Below are 24,610 nucleotides of genomic sequence, written 5' to 3'. Positions count from 1 at the left end.
CGAGCATCACAGGTTTGTAGAAATACCAGAAAGATATTCTATGTTAAGAGCCTAGAAAAGTCCTGAGGTAGGTTTTGCGCTCTTAGGAAGAAAGATCCTGGGGCCACTCAGTAGCACTTTCCCTGCTTCTAGCAGAGTCACCAGTGCATCCATCCACTGTCACACTTGTTTGTATGTCTTCTTCCAAAATGTTTCTGGTGTGAGTCAAAAAGACTACATGAGCAAAGGGAAAGCTAAGCAGAACAGACTGACATGACAAACAAAAAGAGGCAGAGACACAGGCATCCCTTCAGAGGTGGGCATGCAGCAGGGATGCTCCTGCACATGGTTGGAGAGCCATGAGCAGGGAGGACTGCCCAGCACTCCAGAGTGAAGGAAAACCACTACACGTCACATCCCAGCTCTGGTGAGAGTCAGGGGAAAGCTGGCCCAAGAGCTCTCACAAAGGACACTGAAAAGGTTGCTGTGCACTGCAGCCAGGTGTAAAGTCTGGCATAGACTACGGAGAGACTCTTTGGCCATTGGGTTGGGAGCTAAAGGCTCATACACATGCTAGCACCACTGAAAATTCATTTGACATTTAATATCAAGTTTCACTGGAATACTGAAGAAACATCTGTTAATTACGCTTGATATATTTTTCACATGCTATGGGCTTGCTCTTTTATATTTTTTCTTATTAGTTTGAACTGTGAAACTAAAGAAAAGGGAATAATTTCAGAATATCTAGAAGAGCCAGTGCTCTTTACATTACTGCTGAGTGGAACAGGCAAGAACACAGCCCTTAACCCAGCTCTGCATCTGAGCGGTCTTAAAACAACAGAAAACCTGGGTTTGAATTTCATAACCTGAGAGATGGTCTTTCACAAGCAAAATATGACATTTAAAACAGTAAAATACCTCAAACCCCAGGGGCAGACAGTATTGGAAGCAAAGCCAAATGCAGTGGTTCGCTTCCACGTCTACAAAATGCTCTTCTCATTTAATTAAAATCAATGGAAAGAAGACAGATTTTGAAACGGCCCTCAGGTCTGCTAAAGCAATTGGCCTCTGTATGGGTCATGCAGGTAATGGGAAGTAATTATATATGTATATGTGTATATACACACACCACTCCTGCTCCCTAAATAACTGTAGGCCCAGAGCTGGAAAGGAGCTCAAGGCTGGTGGCTGTCAAGCACAGCGTTAACTTGACACTGACAACGGGCTGATTGTCAAGGCACACAACGTATAAAATGTGGCTTGACTTCAACTCCAAAGAAGTGCTACAGTGTCCCATTATGACCAGGTGCAGCACCCGAAATAGAATGCATTAGAGTCAGCGTGGGATGTGGGGGGAGTAAAGGGAACAAAAAATTCACAGTTAAAGCTGGACCTCACTCTCATAAAGCGTCCATGAAAATAAGTATCTGCTTCCCACACTCACTTAGCATGAACATGGCTCGCTGATGAAGCCAAGACTGCTACCCCCAAAGGCATCACTACAACTCAGCCCGGCTTTTGCTAACTGTGAGCTTTCTGCTTCTCACACTGCCATCGTGTGGGGCTGTGGGGAAGGACTGACAGCCTCCAGCAGCGAGCAGTGCTCCCTCCTGAGCCGGCCATGCTGCACAGACACCACTCTGTCCCTCTTTAAAGACGACTGCAGGTGTCACAGAACCACAGAGTCATCACGGTTAGAAAAGGCCGCTAGGATCACCTCGTCCAATTGACAACCCATCCCCACCACACCCGCTAACCATGTGCCTCAGTGCCGCATCCACCCTTGGCTTGAACGGTGCCTCCAGCACCTCCCTGGGCATCCTGTTCCAATGTATTGCCACTCTTTCTGTGAAGAATTTTTTCCAAATATCCAACCTGAACCACCTGGGAAGGCTGGGTCAGTTCCCCAACATTGTGGATACCAACCTGAGTTGTCTTATCCCAGCTCTGAGACACTCAGGCCCCGAATCCTGATCTCAGGAGGTTAAACAAAGCCTGAATGAAAGAATCACAGGTGATGTTGTTCCAGCTAACAAAGAAGGCACTGATACTGCCTTAGAATGAAATTAAGCTGTAGGAACACAAGGTCAGAAGTAATCAGCAGCTGAAGTACTAGAAAGTTCTGAGCTAATCCTTTGGAGGAACAGAAAATCAAGTCTCCAGCTGGTACAAACTGGCAGAAACCCACTGATCTGCAGTTAGGTGGATTTGCACCAGAAGATTTTGCCCATACCTGCCCTTCTGCACAGCCTGGAAACTGTTTAAACTGCTTGACTTTTTTAAAAAATAAAAATGCTTAATTAAATGACAGGAGAAATATTGTGTGTAGAACCAATGAATGGATAGACAAGCATATGATAAAACAATGGCATGGCATGGAAACAACTCTAAGTAATGGAAGAGTAATCAGCAAAGATGATTACCTGCGGCTTATTGACTCTGCGTGTAAGTCTGGGAGGTGGCTGTGTTGTGACAGTAGAGGAAGAGAGGGCAGAGGAAGAGAGAGGAGCAGGTGAAGAGAAAGCTTTTGAGTCTGCAGTCTTTTGAAGAAAAGAAAAGTTGGTCAGCTTGGCATATACACTCTTATCACAATCATTGGTAGTGATAAGAATATCTGCTATGCTGTAAGATTTGATGCACACACAGCAAACATAACTCCATGCAAGGGCAGATGCAGTTTCCTAGTTGGTTCGTCAGAGCTTACCACCTCATTCTGCTTTAAACATGCAGGTTATGCCCATAGAAAACACTGCTAAAAATATGTGCAGTTGGTAAACAGCATAGTCTTAATACAGCTTTCAATATGCTTCTGGTTATGATTCAAGCAGAAATCAAACAAACTGTCAGAAGATTTCCCAGTGTGAAATGTGTCATCGTAGAAATCACAGTCCCTCACTATTTAACACTGGCTAGATGGGATACGTCATGGGGGCAATCACATTGCATTCACGAAGCTGCTTGTAACACTATGATTTTGAGCTCCCCAAACTCCTGTACTTGTTAGCATGGAAGTGTTGTAATGTATTTTGGATGGCTGTAGCCCATAATGGACACTAAGACAAGTAAGAGCTTCAAAGTAAGGCAGATCTCCATATACTGAGACTGAGGACAGAAAATGTTGCAGAAGCTACTAGAAGGTTCCCTTATGCTCCCTCTTGTAGCATATAACTACATATATCTAAGTACTCTTGGGAGTATTACACATGGAACCCTTTCATGCAATTTTCAAAATGCAAACTTAATAAATTCCAATAAATTCCACTCAAAGCACAGATAACAAGCAAGCCTCCCTGACTTAGCCATGCACATCCCAGACTGAGGATCAGTAATCCACAGTATCCAGGATCATCCATCCTGTATTTCCCCAACAAGGCATAACTTTTGTGATTCCAGAAGCCAGGCTGACAACTATAAGATGTTTCAATGCTTGGCTTTAAGGGGAAGAAATAAATCCCATTTCCAAAGATGAGCCATTGCACACTGGAAAATCTTTAAATAGCAAATAATTGCCTGTATTCTAGATGGTAAAGTACATGAGCAAGAGGCCTGTATGATCCTTTCATCTGACACTTTTATCTGGTAATAGCCACTGTCTGGCATGGTCACCTCGTTAGGTATGGCCAATTGAGTCAGTTCTGTACTACACTACTCCTGAGCACTCTTCTGAAGGTTTCTGATCTACTGCCCAGGGAATGCCACTGGTGAACCCTGGAAGAAGGTCTTAGGATCATTATAAGGACGCGTGGCAGCCACTGGCTCTGCTTGGCTGGCAGAGCAGCACAAACCTCAACACATCAGTAAAGTCAGGCATTCAGAGTAGTGCACACACATGCAGGAGAAGTACCTTCTTTTCTCCGCCTTGAAACTTTCCCAGATCACCTCTCCTCGTGCCTCTTTTTTCTGCTTTACCTCCCTGCACAATAGCCATTAGCTCCTGACACAACTGGTTGTCCTCAGAGGAACTCACAGGTCTCCTTTCTGGGCTTGCACGCATGTCTAGCTGGGATGGTTTCAGGCAGCGCTCCACAGAGACGTTGGGAGCAGCATGGGAACCCTGCTCAGGGTTGCTGCTGCCCTCTCTAGTCTTCTGGAGCCAGGCCTGGCTGCCAGGGGTGCCGTGCTGCTCTGTGAGGGTGCTCTCGGGGCTCCTGCCTGCCCAGTGAGGGCAGGGAGAAGAGGAGCCACCAACCTTCTCTTTGCTTTGTGGAGCAGCCTGGTAGAAACTGTGAGTGGAGGGCTGAGGCCCAGATGAGTAAGAGGGCAACGGGGATTTAATGGACCTGGGAGTCGAGGAGCCAGAGAGATGAGAATGGGGGAGGCTGAACGAGGGGGAAGGGCTGGCTACAGTAGGAGGTGATAGAGAGTCAGTGTGGGAGAGGGAGGCTTCAGGCAGAGAAGGTAATGGAGCAGTTAAGGCAGGAGTGGTGCTAGGAGACACTCCCACTGTCAGAGCAATCCACTCGGATGTGACCGCCTGCACCTCTGGAGACAAGGCACGGCGCGAGAAAGGCAAAGGCGGAGGAGTTGGTGTATGGAGCAGCTCAGAGCTGGGAGACTTGAAGGAGACAAAAGCAGAAGAGAAAAAGAAAGAAATGAACAAAAATAAGAAAGGAAAATAAAAAACAATCGAGCAAAAGTAAAAGGAGAGTGAGCAAGCATGGAGAGGAGCAGATCTATGACCAAGCACATGCCTAAGTTTTCCATGGACAAGTCTACCCTGCTGGAGAATCTGCTGTCCACAGCTACTCCAGCCATGGAGTCCTGTCCATCTTCGTACTGCTAATACCTATCTCCAGTCTTTGCCAGGATTCCAGACGTCTTGTGGAAGACCTTATACTTCTTACCGTTAACCCTAAGTACCTTAAGGAGTAGCTAAAATCACCATCCATGATGGCAGCATGCAGCATCTGACTGGCCTGGCAGTAACACCTGGGACTTTGGCAGCTCACATCACGGAATCAGTCAGAATTCATAGCTGCAGTGAATTCTGAGTTTCTCCAACTTTACACTGCATAACACCTACCCCTCAAGCAATTTGCATTGCTGAAGCTGTGGAGGAGGAACAAATTAACAAGCAAACAAACAAACAAAAACCAGCTATGGCTATTTGGTCTTTGGCTAATTAAAGTCCTGTGTTTATAAAGGCAGAAAACAGGATCAAATTCTGCCCATGGCTGCTACCATCAGTGAGACCAGCTATGTGTATAGAACTGATCAGTGTTTCTCAGTCCTCTGCCAAGTCAGGCAAAAAAAAAAAAAGTAAGGAAGAGAACTGCTCTCCTAGGAGGGAATCAAAAGGATAGTTAAGGAAACCAAAAAAGGTTGGATATAATCCCTTCCATCACAGGGAGAAGCTTGTAGAGAGCTAGTGGCAGACAGGCCACAGCTACACAGAGATAGCCAAGCTGAAACAGAAAAACATGGCTGTGGACCATTTCAATGGAGAACCCCAAAGAAGCAACAAGCCTCTCCTCTTTACACAGTGGCTAATAATAAAAGCACTCCTTAAGGGGAGATCCAGACAGACACCAGGCAAATCCATGGTGTCCTGTATTGTACATCCCCTCCTCCTGATCCCAATTCTCCACTTTAATTTCTTGCAGTCTTGACCTCAGAATGGCCTTCCATGGTCCTGTGATGCATCATAACCTCATGGCCCCACTCCAGACACGTATGCTGACCTTTAAGCATGAGTATTTGCAGAATGAGAGCAAAACATACAGATTTTGAGACTCACTGCCTCCCCAATACATATTCCATGGCAATCATTCTGGGACTCTCACATTCCCCATGCAATGATCTGTTGCCATTTTGATTTCTGGTTTGAACTGTAATAGAGCTTGTAGTTAATCCAGTATTCACGAAAAATACTTCAGCTTGCTCTCTAACCTTGAGTTCACTTAGCATGAGTCACAGATAATACAGAACACTCTTGTGACTCTGTCTCCTAAAACCTCAGTCTTGACCTGGAACATTTTGGAGTAAGGGTCCAGCTTGATTCAAGCTGACTGCAATCAACCATAATGACTTCTACAGACCATAACAGTCCATGATGCCCTGGAGGTCTGTAAACACCCACCGAAGAGAAGTTGGATCACCAATACATTCATTCAATTTCTGGCAGTGAAACCATAGCCATTTCACCCTGGCCTGAATTAAAGCTACGGATAAGAGAGGAGAAGCTGAGTCTCTAAATCCATAACTGACCATTAATTAACCTTTCTGGTAAATGAAACGTCACCTTTTCCTGCAGGGAGCACATAGGCTTCACTGCACAGAATACTAGTGTAGCTAGAACTTTTTCCAGTGACTATTTCTAGCACAGTAATGGCAACGTGCCCTGTTCTGCAAGGTGCAGTTACTGGCTGCATATAGTCCAAATACCTGTGGTGAAGCCGTCATGCTGCGGTTAGGGGAGAGTGACACAGGTGGGTCTGGATAATCTATGGCATTCTTGACCACTGGCCGTTTGAGCACTTCCACATAAGTTACAGGGAAGATGCCTTGGCGACTGGTGCCAGAGATTCTTCCTTCATACCAGTTCTCATCCACTCGTCGAATCAGTGTGATCCTTTCACCCTGTTGAAAGAGCGGCAATGAAGTCCTGGCTTCAGCGTACTGACATACAATCATTTCAAAACAGATTACATTTTTAATCTTGCTGCAGCTGACTTAAAACAACCTGTAGCTCTCAGCCTACCTTATTCCCCAGTCATGTGGTCCTTACCCTAACCTCTGGGTGGGAATGATACTCTTCAGTTCAGAGAAGAAAAAAACACAGACCCTTTGGTGCACTTTTGGACTGCCTACAGTTTATGTTCATCTCACATTTTCAAGACTACACATACTAAAGTTAGTTAAAAAATGTAAAACAGAGGCTATAGTCTGACTGTGAGATCCCTTACGGGTATGAGACGTACATGGAATATGCACAGGTCTGCAGTTTAAACTAGGTCTCTCTATGCCCTCTCTCTTGTTCTGCTGACAAATGAAGTGACTTTCAGATCCTTAATACAAACCATAAGCCCCACCTTCACACATAATTAAAAGACGGCTGACAAGATCTAATTTGAGCATCATGAAAACAGAATGCTGGTTGAGATAGAGAAGTGCTGCTGCTTAAATGCGTTTGACTGCACTGAACAGTCATTACAGAACTAATTGCTATTCTCTGACTGCAATCAGATCTAGGAAGTCACTTCAGCACTACAGAATCTCGCTTGCCTTGCCTCGTTTAATGACCTGGTTTGTAGCGTGAGGGAAAGGAATCCAGCTTTCCTCTTACTGAATCACCATTCTCACATGACTATGTGTGTCTCTATAGGAGAGGATCGTATTGGAGACATGTCACCAAATATTTTATCTGCTTTGCACAGCCCAGCTTATAGCATTTGTGCTCCAAGCGTCTTCTCAGCTGAACCTAAGAAAGCAATTGGCACTTCTTGATTCAGCTGATCTGCAACACTCTCATTGCAATGCACAACAGTAGGGTAAAAACATAGGTGATGAGAGCGAATCCTTGACAAAAAGGTTGATCTTACTGTAGCTTTCATTTGGAAACTGAAAGTTAATGGCATTAAAAAAAACTTTTGTCTGGATTCAAGTCATCAGTGCAACTTGGGTCTTACCTTTCGGAAGGACATTTCCACTTGTGTATCGCCATTGAAGTTGAACTTAGCAATAGCATCTCCATATTCCAACACTTGCAATGGTAATGGCTTTTTGGGCTGAGCTTTCTCAGCTGGTGGGAGGAGCTAGAATAAACAAACAAAATTAAGAGAGTTGCATGCAAAAAGTTCATGAAATGATTACTAGCAGAAAGGGAATGGGCAAAGAGAACACCTCCAGGGTAAGCAGCTACCTCTATGTAGGATCGTGGGAAGATGCCAACTCTGCCATGGTGTTCACCTTCATACCAGTTCTGGTCAATCTGCTTGTAAATGTAAACAATATCTCCTTTCTGCAGAGGAAGTTCCCTGTTAACAACACAAGTACTCCATCAGAATTACACTGGAGGTTAGATGATATGAGAGATTTTTCTGTTCAGATACTCCTAAGTAATAAGATCTGCAACACCCCTATGGATACATATCATGCTCCAATCAAAGTAAAGGCTATGTGTTGAGAATTACCCTGTTCACACCATAATGTGCAAAGAACTCTCTTGCTCTTCGGGTATTCTGTCAAAAAAAAAAAAACAAAAAAAAAAAAAAAAAAAAAAAAAAAAAACAACCAGACTTATGATGGCCCTACTGACAACACATCCTCCCAGCAGCAGTAGGGTCAAACTCAAGCAAAAGGTGCCACTGGCTGCTTTCCATGTTGGATATGGAGGGAGGACTGGAAGCTGTGCTCAGTTCCTGGTTCAAAACTGGTCATGACACAAGAGTCTCCCAAAAAGACACATAATTTTAATAGAAGGCAGTTTAGTGATAAGATGAACCCATAAACACACAAAAGTTGATTCTGTGAGAATTATACTTTGGTCAGCCAGTGGCTGTGCAACCGCTGACCTCATGTGGGCTAACAATTGGGATTTCAACCCAGAGTCTTCAGTGCTAGAATTGTGAAAGAAGAACTCACTGTAGTCAGCTTGTACTAGGCTCATAAGCCTACTATGTGGTTCCCCACAGAAAAACAAGCAACCCAGCCTTTCCTATCAAAGTTTTCACAAGCTCTGCTTTACTTTTGTCTGATACCTCGTATGTTCTCCCCAAGGGACATAACAGTTACTCCTTGCATTTGCTTCAGTTTTACTGCAGGTCCTGGGGAGATGTTTTGTAAATCATTACAAATCATCACCTATAGAACGTATAACAAAACCATCCCAGGGCAGCACCTGAACAGAAAATCAGTCACTCATTCACTGAATTCTGTTTTCTTTCTTCCTTCCCTAGCAATGTTAAAATGAGAGCCTCTCAAGGCTTGTGCAGAGGTAATGCTCCTTCAGGCCCTTTTCTTCACAGCAGTGTTACAAAAAAAAAAAAAAAAAAAAAAAAAAAAAAAAAAAAAAAAAGATTGAGTAAGGCTCTATGACTCACCACAGGGACTTGAAGGTACAATGCCACTATATACATCTGCTGGTACATCCACAGCTAACAAGGGAAGAGTGACCAGAATGTATCCTTGCAGGTTCAAGGGCCAAGCTACTAGGCATGCATTTAAGTCTCTTGCTGACACTGAGAAAGAACATATTTTCCTAAAGACCCCTTACAGGCTACAGTCTGCAAGATTCATATTATTTTTCCCTGCCTTGTTGCAGACACCTTGCTTGGGCTGAGCTGTGAAACGTGAATCTAGTTGTATGAAACTTCATAAATGCCACATAGACAGAGGAAGGACAGTTAGAGCAATAGGAACAAGCTATACTCACTTCAGAGTCTGTGCTTTGAAGTCAAACTTGGCTCTAGCAGGTCTCATCTAGAGATCAGGAAAAAAAATCAACACAAAGATAATAATCAGGTTTTCCATCCTCTTCTGAGGAATACCACACCAAACTCTTCTACAGCTAGCATTAGTCTAGGGATGGAAATGAAGGCAGGTATTCTGCTACAATCTTATGTGCAATCGGTGCTACAGTGTAAATATGTTGGATGGGTCAGTGGGCCTCTTACCAGGGCAAGAAGTGCCAACTTGTGGTATAACAGCACTTAAGCAGGACTTAACAGCAGCAAATTGTAAAATGTAACCAATGCTGGTGAATAAAAGCTGCTTCAGTAACTACAGTTATGGAGGCCCTGGGACCAAATTCCCCTCATGGTGAGAATCGGAGTGCAAAATTCACCAGCTGGCAAAAGAAAAAAGTAGGATTTTATTTGATGTGGCTCCTTATTGATTATTATCTGGCCCTGCTGAATCCTGCAGTGTGGCCCAGGTATGAATTGGTAGGAAAGAGACAAAGGTGAGGAGGAAGTACGAATAAATAAAGCGTGTTGATTAAAAATGTCTTCAGTAGCTATAAAGCCAAAGAGGACACACTGAGAGCAAGCCTAGGCTTTAAAATTTCATTTATCTGGCTCATTTTCTAATAGTCACAGAACATTTAGACAATTTTAAAATCATTCTGGTAATGAAGCATAAAATAAGTAGTAGTTGCATTTATGGAGCGTTTGAAATGACATAAGCAAAGGGCAGAAATATATAACCTGTCCACGTGGTGATCACCTCACCCACCCCACAGTGCACCTCTGGGGAAACAACACAGCTGTAAGAGCCACAGGAGCATCCCGTAAGGCAGGAGATAGCACCTGGCCAGCACAACTGGCCCAGCACCCAGCCCCAGGGAGAAGTGGTTCAGCCTCACAGAAAAAACATCCATCTCCTCCTTTGTCTCTTTCAGAAGACCGACCAGGTCGTACTCAGTGAAACATGCTGAGCCTTTTTTCCAGTTGTTTCCCAAGGACATGAAGCATCTTTTGACAGGAGATGAGGCAATCTATTTCTAACAAAAACTATGAGACAGTCACATGGCCAAGGTCAACAAGGCATGAAGTTCCTAAGCGTAAGGCACAGACAGAAGGCAATGTAGCAATATGATGCAAAGGATGTAGAATGCCTTTGATTCACTAAAAGTAGCTGATATTTAAAGACATGCATCACAGGTGTGCACCAGCAATTCTCAGCAGGCATGCTTTAACATATGCAGCTTGGTATAGAGATACCTATTAATTTTACCAGGCACGAGAGTCAAAGCAGTTCTAAATGAAGCCAGAATGGGAAAGGGGAAGGGGTAAAAAAACAAACAACATTCTCTGAAGAGCTAATGTCGGCCTAAAGCACAACGTCGTGAGAGGCAAATATCGCTTTGGGTCAAGCAGCAGACTGAGGTAACTAAAACAGACCTCTGACCCAGATTTCCTCTTTGCTGTATCGTCTACATTTAGGAGGTCCCCAAATCGCTCATTAGTGATAAACTGATGGTGCGTTGGAATGACCCCTGTGTGCCTTCTAGCTGCAATATCAGCTTCTTCTTGCTCACGTTTAAGCCGTCTCTGGTCCTCTAAAAGTTTCTGCCATAAAATTGCATAAAATGGGCAGTAAATCATCTAGTTAAGGCCATTTGAAAGCTGCCACAAACGTGACTTTAATAAAATAGCTGGGACTTCACAGTTCAACATAGAATACTGATTCTACGAACTACACAATACCATCAGATATAGCAAGCACAAAAGTACATTGCAGTAATGGCATAATGGAAATCCAGCTCATACAGTGGATCTGATCCAAAGCTGATGGAAGTCAATGGAAGTTTGTCTAGGTTTGGGCCAGGCTCTGAGAGCTTATAAGACAAGATGAGGCTGCAGATAACGCAGATGGTTGATGCAAACCCTCTTCAACCAACAAGGAGTTTCTCTCACTGACATCCAAGAGACCTGGATCAGCTGCACACGTAAGCTGAGGCACCACACTCCCCTGAGCTCTGAAAGGAGCTTGGGAGAGTGCCTAACCACACCCAGGTGCCAGATTCCCCCATTCTTCCTTTGGGCTCAACTAATGCATTTCCGTACTGCTCTGTAATTTGAAATCAGCATGTCTTAGTGAACTCAGAGATTTGCTCTTAGATGAGTTTTCTTGCTGGATTTTGACACTGGGAGCATTATTAACAGTTTAACAGAAGACAGCAAAAAAATATTGTTCACAATGGAATTAAGAACATTTTACCTGTATTTCAGAACACAGACAAACATTATTTGAACTCAGAAAGGCAATACGATTCTTCATTAAAAATACTACTTGGCTTTGTTTCATTTTACTATCATTAATTAGTTTTGCAAACAGCTTTCTGGAAAGCAAACGCTTTTTAACTTCTTTAGCTCTGTTTGAATACTCCCTGTGCTGAAAATTCTGTATTGCTTTCTTGTTATTCATTTTGCCTGTACATTATCTAGCTACTTTTTGAAAAGTACTGACACATTCTGTCGACAATTTGAGACACCAAAGAATTCTAGTTTGCACCAGGAAAAAGCTTCCCACTTTCTGATGGCTTGGAATGTCTTACATTTTCTCTTCAAAACCTGAGGGCTCCCACAGGAAATGAACATTCTGACCAGTCTGATTAATACTGACTCGAGTGGCTTGCTTGGAGAACAATAAAAAACTAAGTCACTTGTAGAATAATCATTTCATCTTTACCCGCAAGTACTGAGGTGTTGCACCACATCTCACAAACTTATCCAACCTTTTTACATTCTTTATAGCCCCCCCCTACATCGTTCTGCACAACTGACATCAACTATTAGGTTCATTTTAAACAAAAGGTAAACTGGACTATGCATCACACAATAAACCAGCAGTAGAAGCAGTATTAAAACTAAAACATTCTAAGCAGGACTTAACAGCAGCAAATTGTAAAATGTAACCAATGCTGGTGTAACCAGCAGTAGAAGCAGTATTAAAACTAAAACACTCTAGTTCCTGTCTCTTGCTCTAACTTCCAAGATACATATGTATCACCATATGATTTATCCTTTAAAAAGGGTTACAGCTGTATTTCCTGTGTGTGGAGCTGCTGCAGCTGTCATTAGGCTGTAGAAGAAGGCATTACCTCTTTATCATCATAACGTCTGCGGATAATTTCTTCTGGAGTTTCCATGTAATCAACCGGTGCAAAATGCCTTGGTGATTCTGAATCTACTTCGAAACAACATAAGGAAGTTAAAATACAGATGGGTTTATCGAGCATAACCAGAAAGGAAAAAAATAAATATTTTTAAACAATTTGCTTCCATTACAACAGTAACGATTCTCAATTGCCGTTAACCAAATTGCCAATCAGATGTTGAAAATTAATCTATTTTCATTTTTTTCCCTTTTGGACTGTACTTGTTAACAAAGATCTAAAAACAGGGAGAAAATAAAGGCACAGGAAAGAGTAAGAACAGAGAAGGACTTTGTGAAGAAAAGATTTGCTGCCATCAAAGTATGATTTGGCATTTAACTGCAGAGGAAAGTTTAACACGTACACACACACACACACACACACACAACTAGACCTTGAGAAACTGCTCCTTAAAGCAAATCATCTGGGTTTGTTTTATACTCCCATATGTGCAAATGATACAGGGCTAGAAATATCTCATGTTGAGATTCTTGTATCCCAGGAGTGGCTTGAGAGACCAACTGAACCCGGTGTGATTAGAAAGGCAGTGGTAATCGTTTCTCAGAAGTGCAGCTGTTAACATGTCCTGAACAAAAATGCTCAGCAAGACACGCAAAGGACGTAAGACATACCAGAAAAAAAAAATGGGGAGAGTCAGGAGATGTAAGGGTGGGGAATAAAAATGCAGGGGTTGTGGAAGAAAGGGGAAGGGGAAGGGAGAGCAATACAGATGAAGGGACACTGGCAAAGAACACAAAAAGCCACCTCCTAGGTACGTCCCAAGTTCACTTTGCGGGTTGTTGTTTGTGTCCAAGCTGTGATAGAGGGCATATGGAATTGGGTTCCCATTGTGTAAGGAGTCAGGAGTGTCAGAGCGGCCCATGGAGCTATCTCGGCTAGATCCCATGCTGGGGAAGTAGCTAAGCCTCTCCACAACGTCAAAGGAAGACAGGCGCCTGGGGGCTAGAGGCCTGCTTCTGGAGCATGGCTCATGCCGGGAGTGATGACTCTTGTCTCCTACACTCCCCTGCAGCTGTATGGGGTCATCTGTGTTCTCAGGGCTGGGCACTGCCAGGGCTCCCGGGCAGTCTGGGGGTGGAGTCCTGCTGGACTTGTGCTGGAAGGGCTTTTTCACTCGGAAAGGGAGTGGGCTCATTAGGTAGACATTTCTGGGGAGCGTGTTTCTGTCCCCATAGATTCCTTTGGAATCAGTGTTCCTGGAGGCTTGCTGCTGCTCATGCCTTCGGATAGTAGTGAACCTGGTGTAGGAAGCTGGGCATGTGCCTTTGCATCTGTTGACTTTATGCTTCTGAGGCCCATTGATGTTGCTGCTGCTGCCGCCACTGTCATTAGATGCATTTGAGAGAAGATCTATCTCATCTGTGCAAGCTGAAAGTGTGTCCATAGGGATGGCATCACTGACATCTGAAGCTGTGTCCTCCACATTGCTGCAGGAGTGGGAGGATTTGTCTGCCAAGCTAGCAGCATCCTTCTCTTCTTGGTGTATTTTTGGCAAATCCAGAAGAATCTCTGCGGAGTAGGCAGAACCTAGACAAGCTTTAGACTGGAGAGAAGTGGTGAACTTGCTTTGTCCGGTGGAAAAGTCAAGTGCGGGCATCGATCGGGATCTCTGGATCAGCTGCTCAAAGGCACTGATACGGGAGGAAACAGTGTCTTTGGGGATCTGCTCTGAATCCTCTCGACTAAGGCTGTGTTCCATCCTATCCTTTGCTTCATTCTCAAATTGAGATGCAATATCCCTCACGCTGCAGGAGGAGACTGTGCCCAACTGGATCCTGGACCGGTTGATCTGGTGCATGTCTTTATACAGCATTGTAAACTCCATTCCGCTCTTCCTGGAGGCAGGGAACAGGTAGCCTCTCCTAGAGTTGGTGCCATACTCCTGTAGGCTCATGGTACTGCCAGACTTGATGGCATATTCCTGCTTCGACTTCATCAACATGTTTTCTATGCTTTCCCCTACGTCTACCATAAAAGATTTTTTATTATCGAACAAGGCAATGGAGCTACGAAGGTTTTCGCAGCTTTGGGCTTTCTCATGAGACAGCAAGATACCCTTCTTGTCCTGCCCAAGAGCAGCTGGAGCTGCTAGCTTGGGTTTGAATTTAGAAGGGAGGATTTCAGTAATGCAGGCTTTTGCAGCTGATAAGGGCTTCTTATGTTTACATGCGTGACCTAACATACCGGTATGACTAGCGTTAAAGGTTCGGCTATTAACTGAAGAGGGTGCAGTCATATGAGCATTCCCACCTTTACGATCCACTGGTAAGCATGCAGAATAAAATAAACACAACCTGTTAGCTTAAGTGCTAGAAAGCTATTGAGAAAGGAGAGAAAACATGCTTGGATTTCATAAAATGCACTTTAAAGAAACAACGTTCCAAAACATAAAGAAAAGCAGGAAGACACTGCACAACAAACCGCGCTCACAGGAGTAGGTGAAGTGCTGCTAGTATTTCTAAGATGAGAGGCTCAGCCAGAAACAGGCCTGCTGCACTTTGAAGGTACTGTCCTAAAAAGTGCTGAGCATCATCGGCTTCCAGGGAAGCTGTGGCACCACAGAAAAGGGCAGCTGAACTCTGGGAGGGATCAAGGTGTCAGCACAAATGCACAGGCACTAACATTGCAAAAATGGTTTAATATCAAGCCTGCAATCATACCTACTATGGTCTCACCATAGTGCTTTCCAAAAAGTTTACTATTGAGAGGGAGATGAAAATCAAGGGCTGACTGTGCAAGCACAAGCAAGCTGCATCAGCTGGCCTTGCCCAAGAGCCAGATTAGAGCTTCGCCATGCTAGGAGCAAACTGAGCGTGCTTCAGAGTGGTGTGAGCCATGTTTGCTCTAAAAATCAAGAAGTCAAGTGAGGACATTTTCTAACATCAGATCCAGTCTGGGTTCAGCTGTGACTGCAGTTCTTTAGGTCTGTTTCTGATTTGAGTTCAAATTGGAATGTCAAAATAACCATTCGGGCTCAATTGCAGTTCGGAGAACAATAACTGTTTGAACAGATTTTTTCTGCTCAGCTCCAGTTTGACTCCCTGCCCTGAAGGCTGGACATAATGCTGAAAAAACAGCTGGAAGATGGAGACAGAGACCTTTTTAGTGTGGATGCACTATTTTTAGGAAAAGCAGCTCAGAAACCCAATGCATTCTTTCCCCAGTCCTCTCCCCATCTGAAGCCATTTTTAGGTTGAAGTTGGCTCAGAGATACATTTCCCAATACAACTCCCTGATGGGAGTCAGCTCTTCCTCGACCTAATCTTCTAGAGAGCCCACGATGGGGGGAGGAACGGGGAGGTGAACACAGAGGTCTCCGCTGCCTTGCTGCCTCACAGACCACAGGACACTGCTGGCTCAATGTCCTGTGCATTCTCTGCACACCCCTCAGGCAGGAGGCTGTGGAGAACATGGTGCCAGCTACCCCCAGGGCATCTGGGCCAGCAGACATGCTGTGGCCTGCTGATAGATCCAGTAGGAAGAGCAGAAAAGGCAGGGAAGGGCTGTAGCATGACAATGCAGGGAGCAGATGGACAGCAAGGCCAGATTGAGCAGCCCAGAGGAACGTGAAGGTGTGGTGGAGGTGCTGGACAGAGGGAGCTGGTCCCTGCTGGGATGAGGAACCTGGATCAGGTAAAGGCATCATGAAAAATACTGGTCTGTGTGGGCTGAGGGAGAAAAGAAAGAAAACTGGAGATGGCAAAGAGGAAGGACAGAGGAACCCTCAATTGGCTTGAGCAGGACTGTAAACCCTGCAGTACTTTGCCCCATATCACCACGCTTTTGACACATTGTACAGAATGGAGGTCAGGTCCATGCCCTGACAACCTACCTTTTGTGGAAGCAGAGCTAGAAGGACGCTTGAGACCACTCAGCCCCTGGAATGGGATATCTCCGCCTTCCAGCACACTCTTGTAAATCTGTCTCTCATTCTCCAAGCCAGCAAGGTCCCCCAGTGCTGGTTCTGAATCCCTCTTCGCTGCGTGGTAGTTGGGTGAATATGTGGAGCTGGAAAACAGTTTGCAAAAAAAAAAGATGGGGGGGAGGGATGCCAGTGGGTCACTTGCATTTGTTGAAAGCTTCATGCAGTGAAAGAGAAAACCACACCTGTAAACCCCAGAAGAGATTGTACATAAAGAACTGATGCTGAATGAAGAGGTTATGAATATACTGCAAAAATACTTCAAGTTTTGTGCTCCCACTGTATTCTCGGCCTGAGGTAGCTCTCCTAGCTCAGACTCCCAGAAAGCAGGTGGCAGGAAAGCACTCCTCCTCTATTTTACAGATGAAACAACAGGGTCACAGAGGAGATGCACATTTTCCTTGCAGATGAGCAGAAATTCGGTGGCTAGCTGGAATTGGCACGTTATCTTCCAGTTCCAGTCCTCTCTCCTCAAACACTAGCAGTTCCTCTTCCTTGCTGCTAAGCACAGCTGCTCAGGAATCCATCAGAACCATGTCAGCCTTCCAGCTAGCACTACAGGCCAAGATTCCCAGAGCAATTTTTCAAGTCATACAGTGAGGGACTATGCAGAAAAGGAACAGCATTGGGCTACATACACTACTGTTTTAAGCACTGGAGAAATTTCCCAGATGTGCACAGTTCTGCTGAGCTTTCCCTCAAACTTGCACTAGAGGAAATGCCATGTCCCAGACTCTAGGCCTACCTCACAGACACAAAACCAAAATGCTGAATTCTGAGACAGATGTAAAAAACAAGCACAACAGTAATTTCTTAGGCCCTTAAAGATTGACAATTTATTGCAAATTCCTTTCCTTGGTCATGAATCTGACAGCCAGTACACCCCCACATCTGATATCTAGATTTCACTGTTTTCTCTCTGAAAAAGACAAGCAAAAAAAAACCCCAAAACCAAGAAACATTTCATGATATAAAGGGCCATTCCAGGTGCAAAACATTTGCTATGCAATTAGGCAGATTGTTCTCCTAAAAGCTGAGCTAAGCTCATCTGATACTCTGATACCAGTCCTTATGCATCCTCAACCAGGCTCTTCAGAATAAGATGCAGTCTCATACATAAAGCTATTCCTGAGCCAAAGCTTGGCTGCCAGAAAGTTAAAATAATAATATTAATAATAAAAAAGTCTTTTGCCAATTCACAGAAACATTCTGATGGCTGATTTGTATCATGATGTCCAGGAGTGATTCAAATGTATGCAAGTGTGGAAATGCTCGTGGTTAGGCCTACTTGTTGTGGGTAAATCTGTACATGCATCTGGTTATTTTGGATGGACGCTGTAGTTACAGGGCAAAGAAGAAGCTTTCATACACATTAGAGGACTGCCTATGGGAGTAGAATTACACAGTGTCTGGAAGACAAAGTTTTTCGTTTCTGGACAAGGAAAACCAGGTCACATGCAGTCCCGTAAATTACTTCTCAAGTTTTCAATGCCCAGAACAACTCCTAAATCCACCAGTGCAGCTTGTGCTACCAGACCTTGGGAGGAATTGAGATGGGCTCCAGCAGATGACACGAATGCAGGAGAGCAAACCTGGCCTGCCTGCCAAAAACAAGCAGAGGTTTCACAGCTTTGGTAACATTTCTGGGACAGTCAGGAGCTCAGGATTCTTATCAGCATCCGTCAAAAGGAAGCTATTCATTCATGCTAATCTTGGAGATTTCCATTTACTCTATCTACTGCTCTCTCTCCACCAAAAGAAAACTAAAAAGTCATAGGAACAATGAATGGTGTAAAGTCAGTTGGATGCCTGGAGAAAAGCATGCCTTTCCCAACAATCCACACACACCAAGGAGATCCTTGGACCTGTGGGAAATGTCAAGCAGCAGTCTGGTTACAGGGAGCAGCAGCTTCACAGGAGGAGGAACTCAGCACAGCTCAGCATTTCACCCAGGGATTTTTTTTCTTCCTCTTTCGAAACAAACCAGCTCCATGTACCAGTCAACTAGCCAGCGTTCATATTAAGTATTCCTCCAGAAAACCAGTGCCACATTCAGTCTCTGAGAAATATTGCTACCACTACTAGTTTTCCCTTCCTAGAAGCTAAAAACTACTGCCTTTCAAAAACATCATCCTTTTCCTCTGGTATGCATACCTGTGAACTTCTAACAGGAGCCAATCTCACAGGAATGACAGAAATAAATTTCTTTTTTTACCAGGCAACAAAATTGTTGGCAAATAGGTTATATCTTAATGTAAGGTTCATCAAGATGGACTTACAATTCTGTTCGTTTTTTAAGAAGTTGCTGCCTAGCACAATAGCAATTCGTATCTTAGCAGTGCCACCACTCCTGTAATCACTACAAAATTCATTCAAGACCAAAGAGCAGACATCATATCCAAACTCATTTAAAGTACATGTTTAATTTTCCTGGGACATGCATCTGCCTATATCCACCGCCCAAAAACAGAGCCAGCCCATTTCCAGCACCCTGCATCGTGTCCTACATGCTGTCAGACTGTGAAAGAGACATCAAAAAGCAATTTGAAAACTTACTAGGAAGAATGGTCTGTGGAAGTTTCCAGAGGAGTAACACCTGCTGTATTCTGCAAAAGTCCAAACAAAGGAGTCATTGATACACGCTTACATGCCAGGAGTAAAAAAAAGGCTTGCTTAAGTCATTTTCCATCGCCCAAATATCAGCCTTTACGAGACACGGAAGTTTAAGGTGAAATGCAATTTAAGCTGCTGATATCTTTGCGGAAAAGCAACAATTTTCCTGAGTTCCTTCAGGGCAGTGACAGGTTTTTAGCACAGCCAATGCCTTTTTGCAGCGCCTATTCTTTTGTCTGCCAATGAGTCATTGTGCGTGAAGCCAAAAGCAAGAAGAGATAATCAGCTGGGCCAGGACCAGGAGACACATGCTCATCATTATTTCCCCAAGCTTTCCCCCCAACCAGTCACTGCCCGCCGCTGCTTTAAAGGTACATTACGTTTCTGCAGCATAATGCATTCCTAAGCATTCAAAAAAATACCAAAGCGCTAAGAAGAAAAGCAACGTTTCAGTTCCATTTCCTTACTTAAGAGAAGCAATGCGAGCTGCACAAGTTCAAGAGCAAAAGCCAGATCTTATCCACTTGCTTTAAATCCATCTAATGCTGCCTAGGCACATTACTGAAAAAATGGAAGGCAATTTCAAAAGAAATGCTGCATTTGGTCTCCCCTCATCTACCTGAGGATTTCTACGTAGGAAGAAAAAGCAAATCTTGTGTTTGAAAAAGCAGCTTGTTCATGTCCTGCTGAAATACCGCAGTTTCAAAGAGGGGAAAAAAAAAAGAAGGAAAAAAAGCCCAACAAAAGACAAAAAAAATGGCGTGTTACCAATTTAATCTATTATTTCATGGTTCGGGTCCTGCAGAGCCTCGGAGCGGCGGCAGCTGACCTGCCCTGGAAGGCCACGGCAAGGTACAGGGTAGGGAAAATGGTGTAAAATCTCTGGGGAATATCCAAACGTTGGGCAGCACACGCTGCTAGCAGGGAGCAGCAGGGCTTGTGCGAAGGGAGGGTTGATGGCAACACGCTTGAAAGGCACGAGATGATGACGTGACGCCAAGCAAGAATTTTAAGCTGATTGCTGCTGCCTATTCATGTGAAAAATAGAGAGGGTGGTGTTTTTTTTTTTCAGACACCAAACTCAAAACCCTAAAAGGGGGACAGGAGTGGGGGTGAGGGGTAGCTGAAAAGGAACGGGGGGAGAGGAAATCACTGTTTCTGAAAATGGATTTCAAGCCGGATTCTCAGCATCACATTCTATTATTTCTGACAGCGACACAGCAAGCCATGCAGTCAGGATGGTCAGAACCATTATTTATTCCAACCTCATTTAATAATCATCCAGCAGCGAACAGATTAGAGCAGAGAGTTTGGAAACAGGGATTGGCAGCATGAAAAGAATAGGAAATACCTTCTGTGGCTTTTTATGTGGCGCTTTATAAAGCTTCTCCATTTTTTCTAAATCTGCCTCTAACTCAGTCTGGTAGAGGTAGAGGTCTTTTTCTAGATCAGTCTGGTTAAAGAAGGAGAAGAAGAATGGGAAAATAATGCTTAGGGTCAGGGGAAATCAAAGGCATGTTAATTCTGAAAAATAAATAAGCGAGCCTTTTTAACTGAAAAAGTCAAAGATGGTACGGACAATAGACAGAAATTCACTAGTAATTAATCGCGTTTCAATCGTTACAGAGGAAACTGATTTAGGCATTTAACATTCAAAATTAAAAGACGCGCAGGCCTTCTAGGATCTAATTCTACAAACCATAAAGTTATAAAACCCACCTGTAAAAAAAAAAAAAAGAAAAAAGATACTGTAACAATAGGCAATAGGCTGTTAGTATAATTATCATTGCAAGTCAAGATCGCAAAACCACCACTCTAAACTACTGCTGATTATGGTTTAAGAATCGTTTATTAAATCAAATTACTAGCTACTTGTTAGGCAAATGAGCTCAAGCCCATTTAAAACATGATATCACTCACAGGCACACAAAACCCAAGCAATGTTACAAAAGAAATCCACATACACACACACATACGCAGTAGATGCTGTAGTACAACGTACGTGAGACACAATTACCTTTCTATCCTCTCTAGTAAGGATAGAGCAATCTCCAGGAGTATAATCCCAAATCTTTTTTGGAGGCTGATGGAAAGCAGAGGAAGGAAATGAGGAAATGAAGATAAGGAAGACATCACAGAGAATATGGAAACTGGATTAGAACAGAGCGGGAATACAATAGGGGATTTGCATCAACACTGAGAAGAAATTAAAAACAAACAAACAACAAAACAGAGAAAGAGAGATAGAAAGAGAGATAAATCCGCTCTAGCACGAACATCCAGAGATCACGGGAGGCAAAAGGGAGCATACATGCAGTCTGGGAGGGGCTGTTTTCAGTAGTATTTGGGGACAGCTTTATTACTGCAAGGTGCTGTAAGGGATGTAGGGCTCTCTAGCAGGAGACCACAGCTGTGGTTAAAGCATTCTTAATACACACACACACACAAAAAATAAAACACCACAAAACAAAACGGGGAAAAAAATCACACATAAAAAGCATTTGTTTTGCTCATTCTTCTTTTCAAAATGAAAGGGTAAAACAAGGGCCTTTGGTAAAGAAAAGGGAGATATCTTTCCCACCCCCACCAGACTCTGAATACATACCATGTGAACAAATGGCTGAATTTCCAGTGTTGGCATTGTGGGGCAATGAGAATGCAGAGTTGTTATTTGCTATTATTCTCTTTTGAGGGGTTGGTTTGCGGTGTTTTGTTTTGGTGGAGAGTGGGGCACAGGCAAGTTTGGGAATGACTTATTTATAATTTATCCTACGAGTAAAGGCTATTTCAAAATACAATTTTTCTTGCTTTATGTACATGTAAATATCAGGGAGGATTATTCAGAGTGAAAGACCTTTGTCCTACCCAAATAATGATGTGCCAATATCCTTCCCTCACCAGACGTGCACCTCACTGACATGCTCAAACACTTTGTTCTTACTTTGTAAAATCAAAATGCTTCTGCTCTGTTTGCAAACAAAGTAATCTCTACTGGTTGACGAGCTTAGCATCATCCTAGGAGTCCATACTGACTGACAGAACTATATTATCAAAGTATCTGAGAGGGAATCATGAATGCATGATTGAGTCACAACATTTGAATCCTGGTCCAAATTCCATCAGGTTTCCAGACAGCCCGGGTCTGTAGTTTGAATCAGGCTCACTCCTAAACTTGGACTGTGACTCTAGGGGATGAGGTCAGCAGCCAGTAGACAAGACGGTGCTGCAAAGATTTAGGTTTGAGATGTGAAGAGAGGAAGCAGAGGGAAGGAGGTAAGAAGGCAGGACATGCATGCACCCTTTTTCCAGCCCTCTGTTCATAGCAAAGAGTAGACTCAGGGACTGGGAGGAGTGCCCACATGTGTGACCCCACAATCCCAACAGAAGACAGTGGATTTCCAGACTGACTGGCCAACAAATCTGGGGGGAGGGGGGGGTTGGATACCATGGAGTGTGAGGTCAGAGGTTGGGAAGAAGGAAGGAGAATGTGGGAATTCAGTCTCTGCAACACCCTGGAAAAGCATCCATGCTGCACAGAGCAGTCTTCCTGGATGCATATCTACATATCTGCCTTGAAACATATCTGGGACGTTGGATCAGCAGAGCACCACTTCAGCTGCCCTTAGGAAGTGCACGGGCTTTCCTCAATGCAAACCCTTATCCTGGTCATTCTGGTGTGTTTGGAGAGAAACACCACAGCCTCGCAAGAATCCCATGCTTCCTTCTACCAAGGGTGTTTACTGTCCACGTTCCATAGCCACAATTAAGTCATAAAAACAGGGGAAAAATATGCTTGTACAAGTATACATTATCTGCAGCACTAGGCAGGGGAAGCTTGACCAATCAAAATGGGGCTTAGCCACCAGCTAGTCACAAAAATCGGGTCCTATCATGGTTAACGCAATGAATGCTACACAAAGACTACTGCAGGGCTCAACCAGAGCTTTGTTGAATTTGTCTGGCTCAAGAGCAGCTATCAGTAAAAGTCTGAGACAGCATCCTCAATTAAAATGCCCAGTGTAACACTTAAGCACTATGTACATAGTGCCACATTCATTGTCCGGTATAATTTACCAGGGTGCACACTCATACAGCTTTGGAGACAGAGGAAGTTGACATGGGCAGTCATTTAAAGGCAAACTGTAAGAAAGCAGGCCTTAACAAAAGTGCCCCAAGCAAGACAGGGTACTTGCTACCCAGAACAGATGCTCTGGTGAACAGGGGATGGGCTGCTGGAGATGCCCTCTTCGGATGTATGGTCAAGGCTGCATGACTCAAAGAATGAACATTCACTTCTAAGAACAGATATACCCCCAATTCTAAAAAGATCTAAGGGCATAAATGTTCTCCTTTCTCTGACACATGTTCCACTAACTTAAGCTAAGTGGGAAGAACCTGATCCCAGTAATAACAAAACTTCATCCCTTGCAGGAGCCCATGAACATTAATTATACAGTAGCAGAGGATGACAGATCTCTTTTCACTTTATGCCACGTTATTGTGAAAAATGTAAAGGGACAAATCTTTAGAATGACATCTCCTTAAAGCCCCGGTGAGGAGGAATGCAATTAACCTGACATTAATTGCCTAAAAGTTAGGGGGGGGTTCATCTTTGAGACCTATGTAGCATGTAATTGGAAGGCTCTTTGCTACAAAACACAGTTGCGTATGACAGAATGGACAACCCAGCCATTGATCATGCCTGTTTTCCAGCAGAAATTATACTATTTCTATTATGCAATCAGAATAGGCACCCACCCAAATTTAGGCATCTATAATCTGCAGAAGGATTTTGTCACATCCGTGAGAGCTGTGAGCAAAGCTTAGGTTTAAAGAAAATCTGCCCTCTGGTGTCCACGCACAACAGCCTTTGAAACCAGAGCTGAACTCTAAAATGTATTTGTTTTATTATACATGGATGGAAATCTCAGCAGTGCTCAAAAGTGGCATGCGTGGGCATGTGACAATTGACCTCTAAGAAAAAGAAGAAATAACCGCTGTACTTGGATAAATGTGAGAGGCTGATGCTGGCCCTCTGGTGCAGTAAGAGTAGCTTATTAAACAGCATTTAATGATGAGGTTCATTGTGTTTAATCAGTGAGAACCAGTTTAATTGGTGAGAAAATGATACAAATACCCTATTTTTTTTTATTTTTGCTGGCAGCCCTGATCACTGATTTGTTCTTCCACCAAAACGTCCTCTGTCCTATCTAATAATTAAGCTTTGCTTCATCCTTTTCCAGAGTGAGAAATCAAGGCTGCTTCTTTCTTTCTACATTCTCCCCATTCACATAACAGCACAGCTCCACTTGAAAAGGAAGCACTCTGTTCTCAGATTCCTCTGCTTTCAGGGAATGGCCAAGGCTATTCAATGCAGCCTGATGCACATCATTTGGGCAACAGGCAGCTACATGCATAAGGAAAGGAGCAAGGGAAACGGGGTCATAACCAGCCATGGATAGCTGCAAATTGCT

General features: G+C 43.8%; 1 protein-coding gene across 50 annotated transcripts in view; it reads right to left on the bottom strand.

Annotated features, from left to right (window-relative positions):
- The window catches only part of SORBS1 (sorbin and SH3 domain containing 1), a 163,458-nt gene that overhangs the window by 7,165 nt on the left and 131,683 nt on the right, over window positions 1-24,610 (bottom strand). For 27 of the 50 annotated variants that reach the window (XM_046943041.1, XM_046943034.1, XM_046943040.1 and 24 more), the window contains 12 exons: window positions 21,154-21,219; window positions 20,488-20,589; window positions 19,080-19,129; window positions 16,434-16,609; window positions 12,527-12,615; window positions 10,824-10,991; window positions 9,356-9,402; window positions 7,844-7,958; window positions 7,611-7,736; window positions 6,367-6,561; window positions 3,827-4,537; window positions 2,406-2,522 (listed from right to left, as the gene is read on the bottom strand). In XM_046943041.1, the coding sequence (XP_046798997.1) occupies window positions 2,406-2,522; window positions 3,827-4,537; window positions 6,367-6,561; window positions 7,611-7,736; window positions 7,844-7,958; window positions 9,356-9,402; window positions 10,824-10,991; window positions 12,527-12,615; window positions 16,434-16,609; window positions 19,080-19,129; window positions 20,488-20,589; window positions 21,154-21,219 (1,962 nt within the window). The remainder of the gene's footprint in view (window positions 1-2,405; window positions 2,523-3,826; window positions 4,538-6,366; window positions 6,562-7,610; window positions 7,737-7,843; window positions 7,959-9,355; window positions 9,403-10,823; window positions 10,992-12,526; window positions 12,616-16,433; window positions 16,610-19,079; window positions 19,130-20,487; window positions 20,590-21,153; window positions 21,220-24,610) is intronic. The other 23 variants (XM_040702770.2, XM_040702772.2, XM_015288517.4 and 20 more) reach the window with 13 other exon arrangements.

This window comes from Gallus gallus, chromosome 6 (genome assembly GCF_016699485.2).
Source record: "Gallus gallus isolate bGalGal1 chromosome 6, bGalGal1.mat.broiler.GRCg7b, whole genome shotgun sequence".
NCBI classification, from domain to species: Eukaryota; Metazoa; Chordata; class Aves; order Galliformes; family Phasianidae; genus Gallus; species Gallus gallus.
Note: the sequence above shows the minus strand (reverse complement) of the source record. Positions and strands in the feature narration are given on the sequence as shown.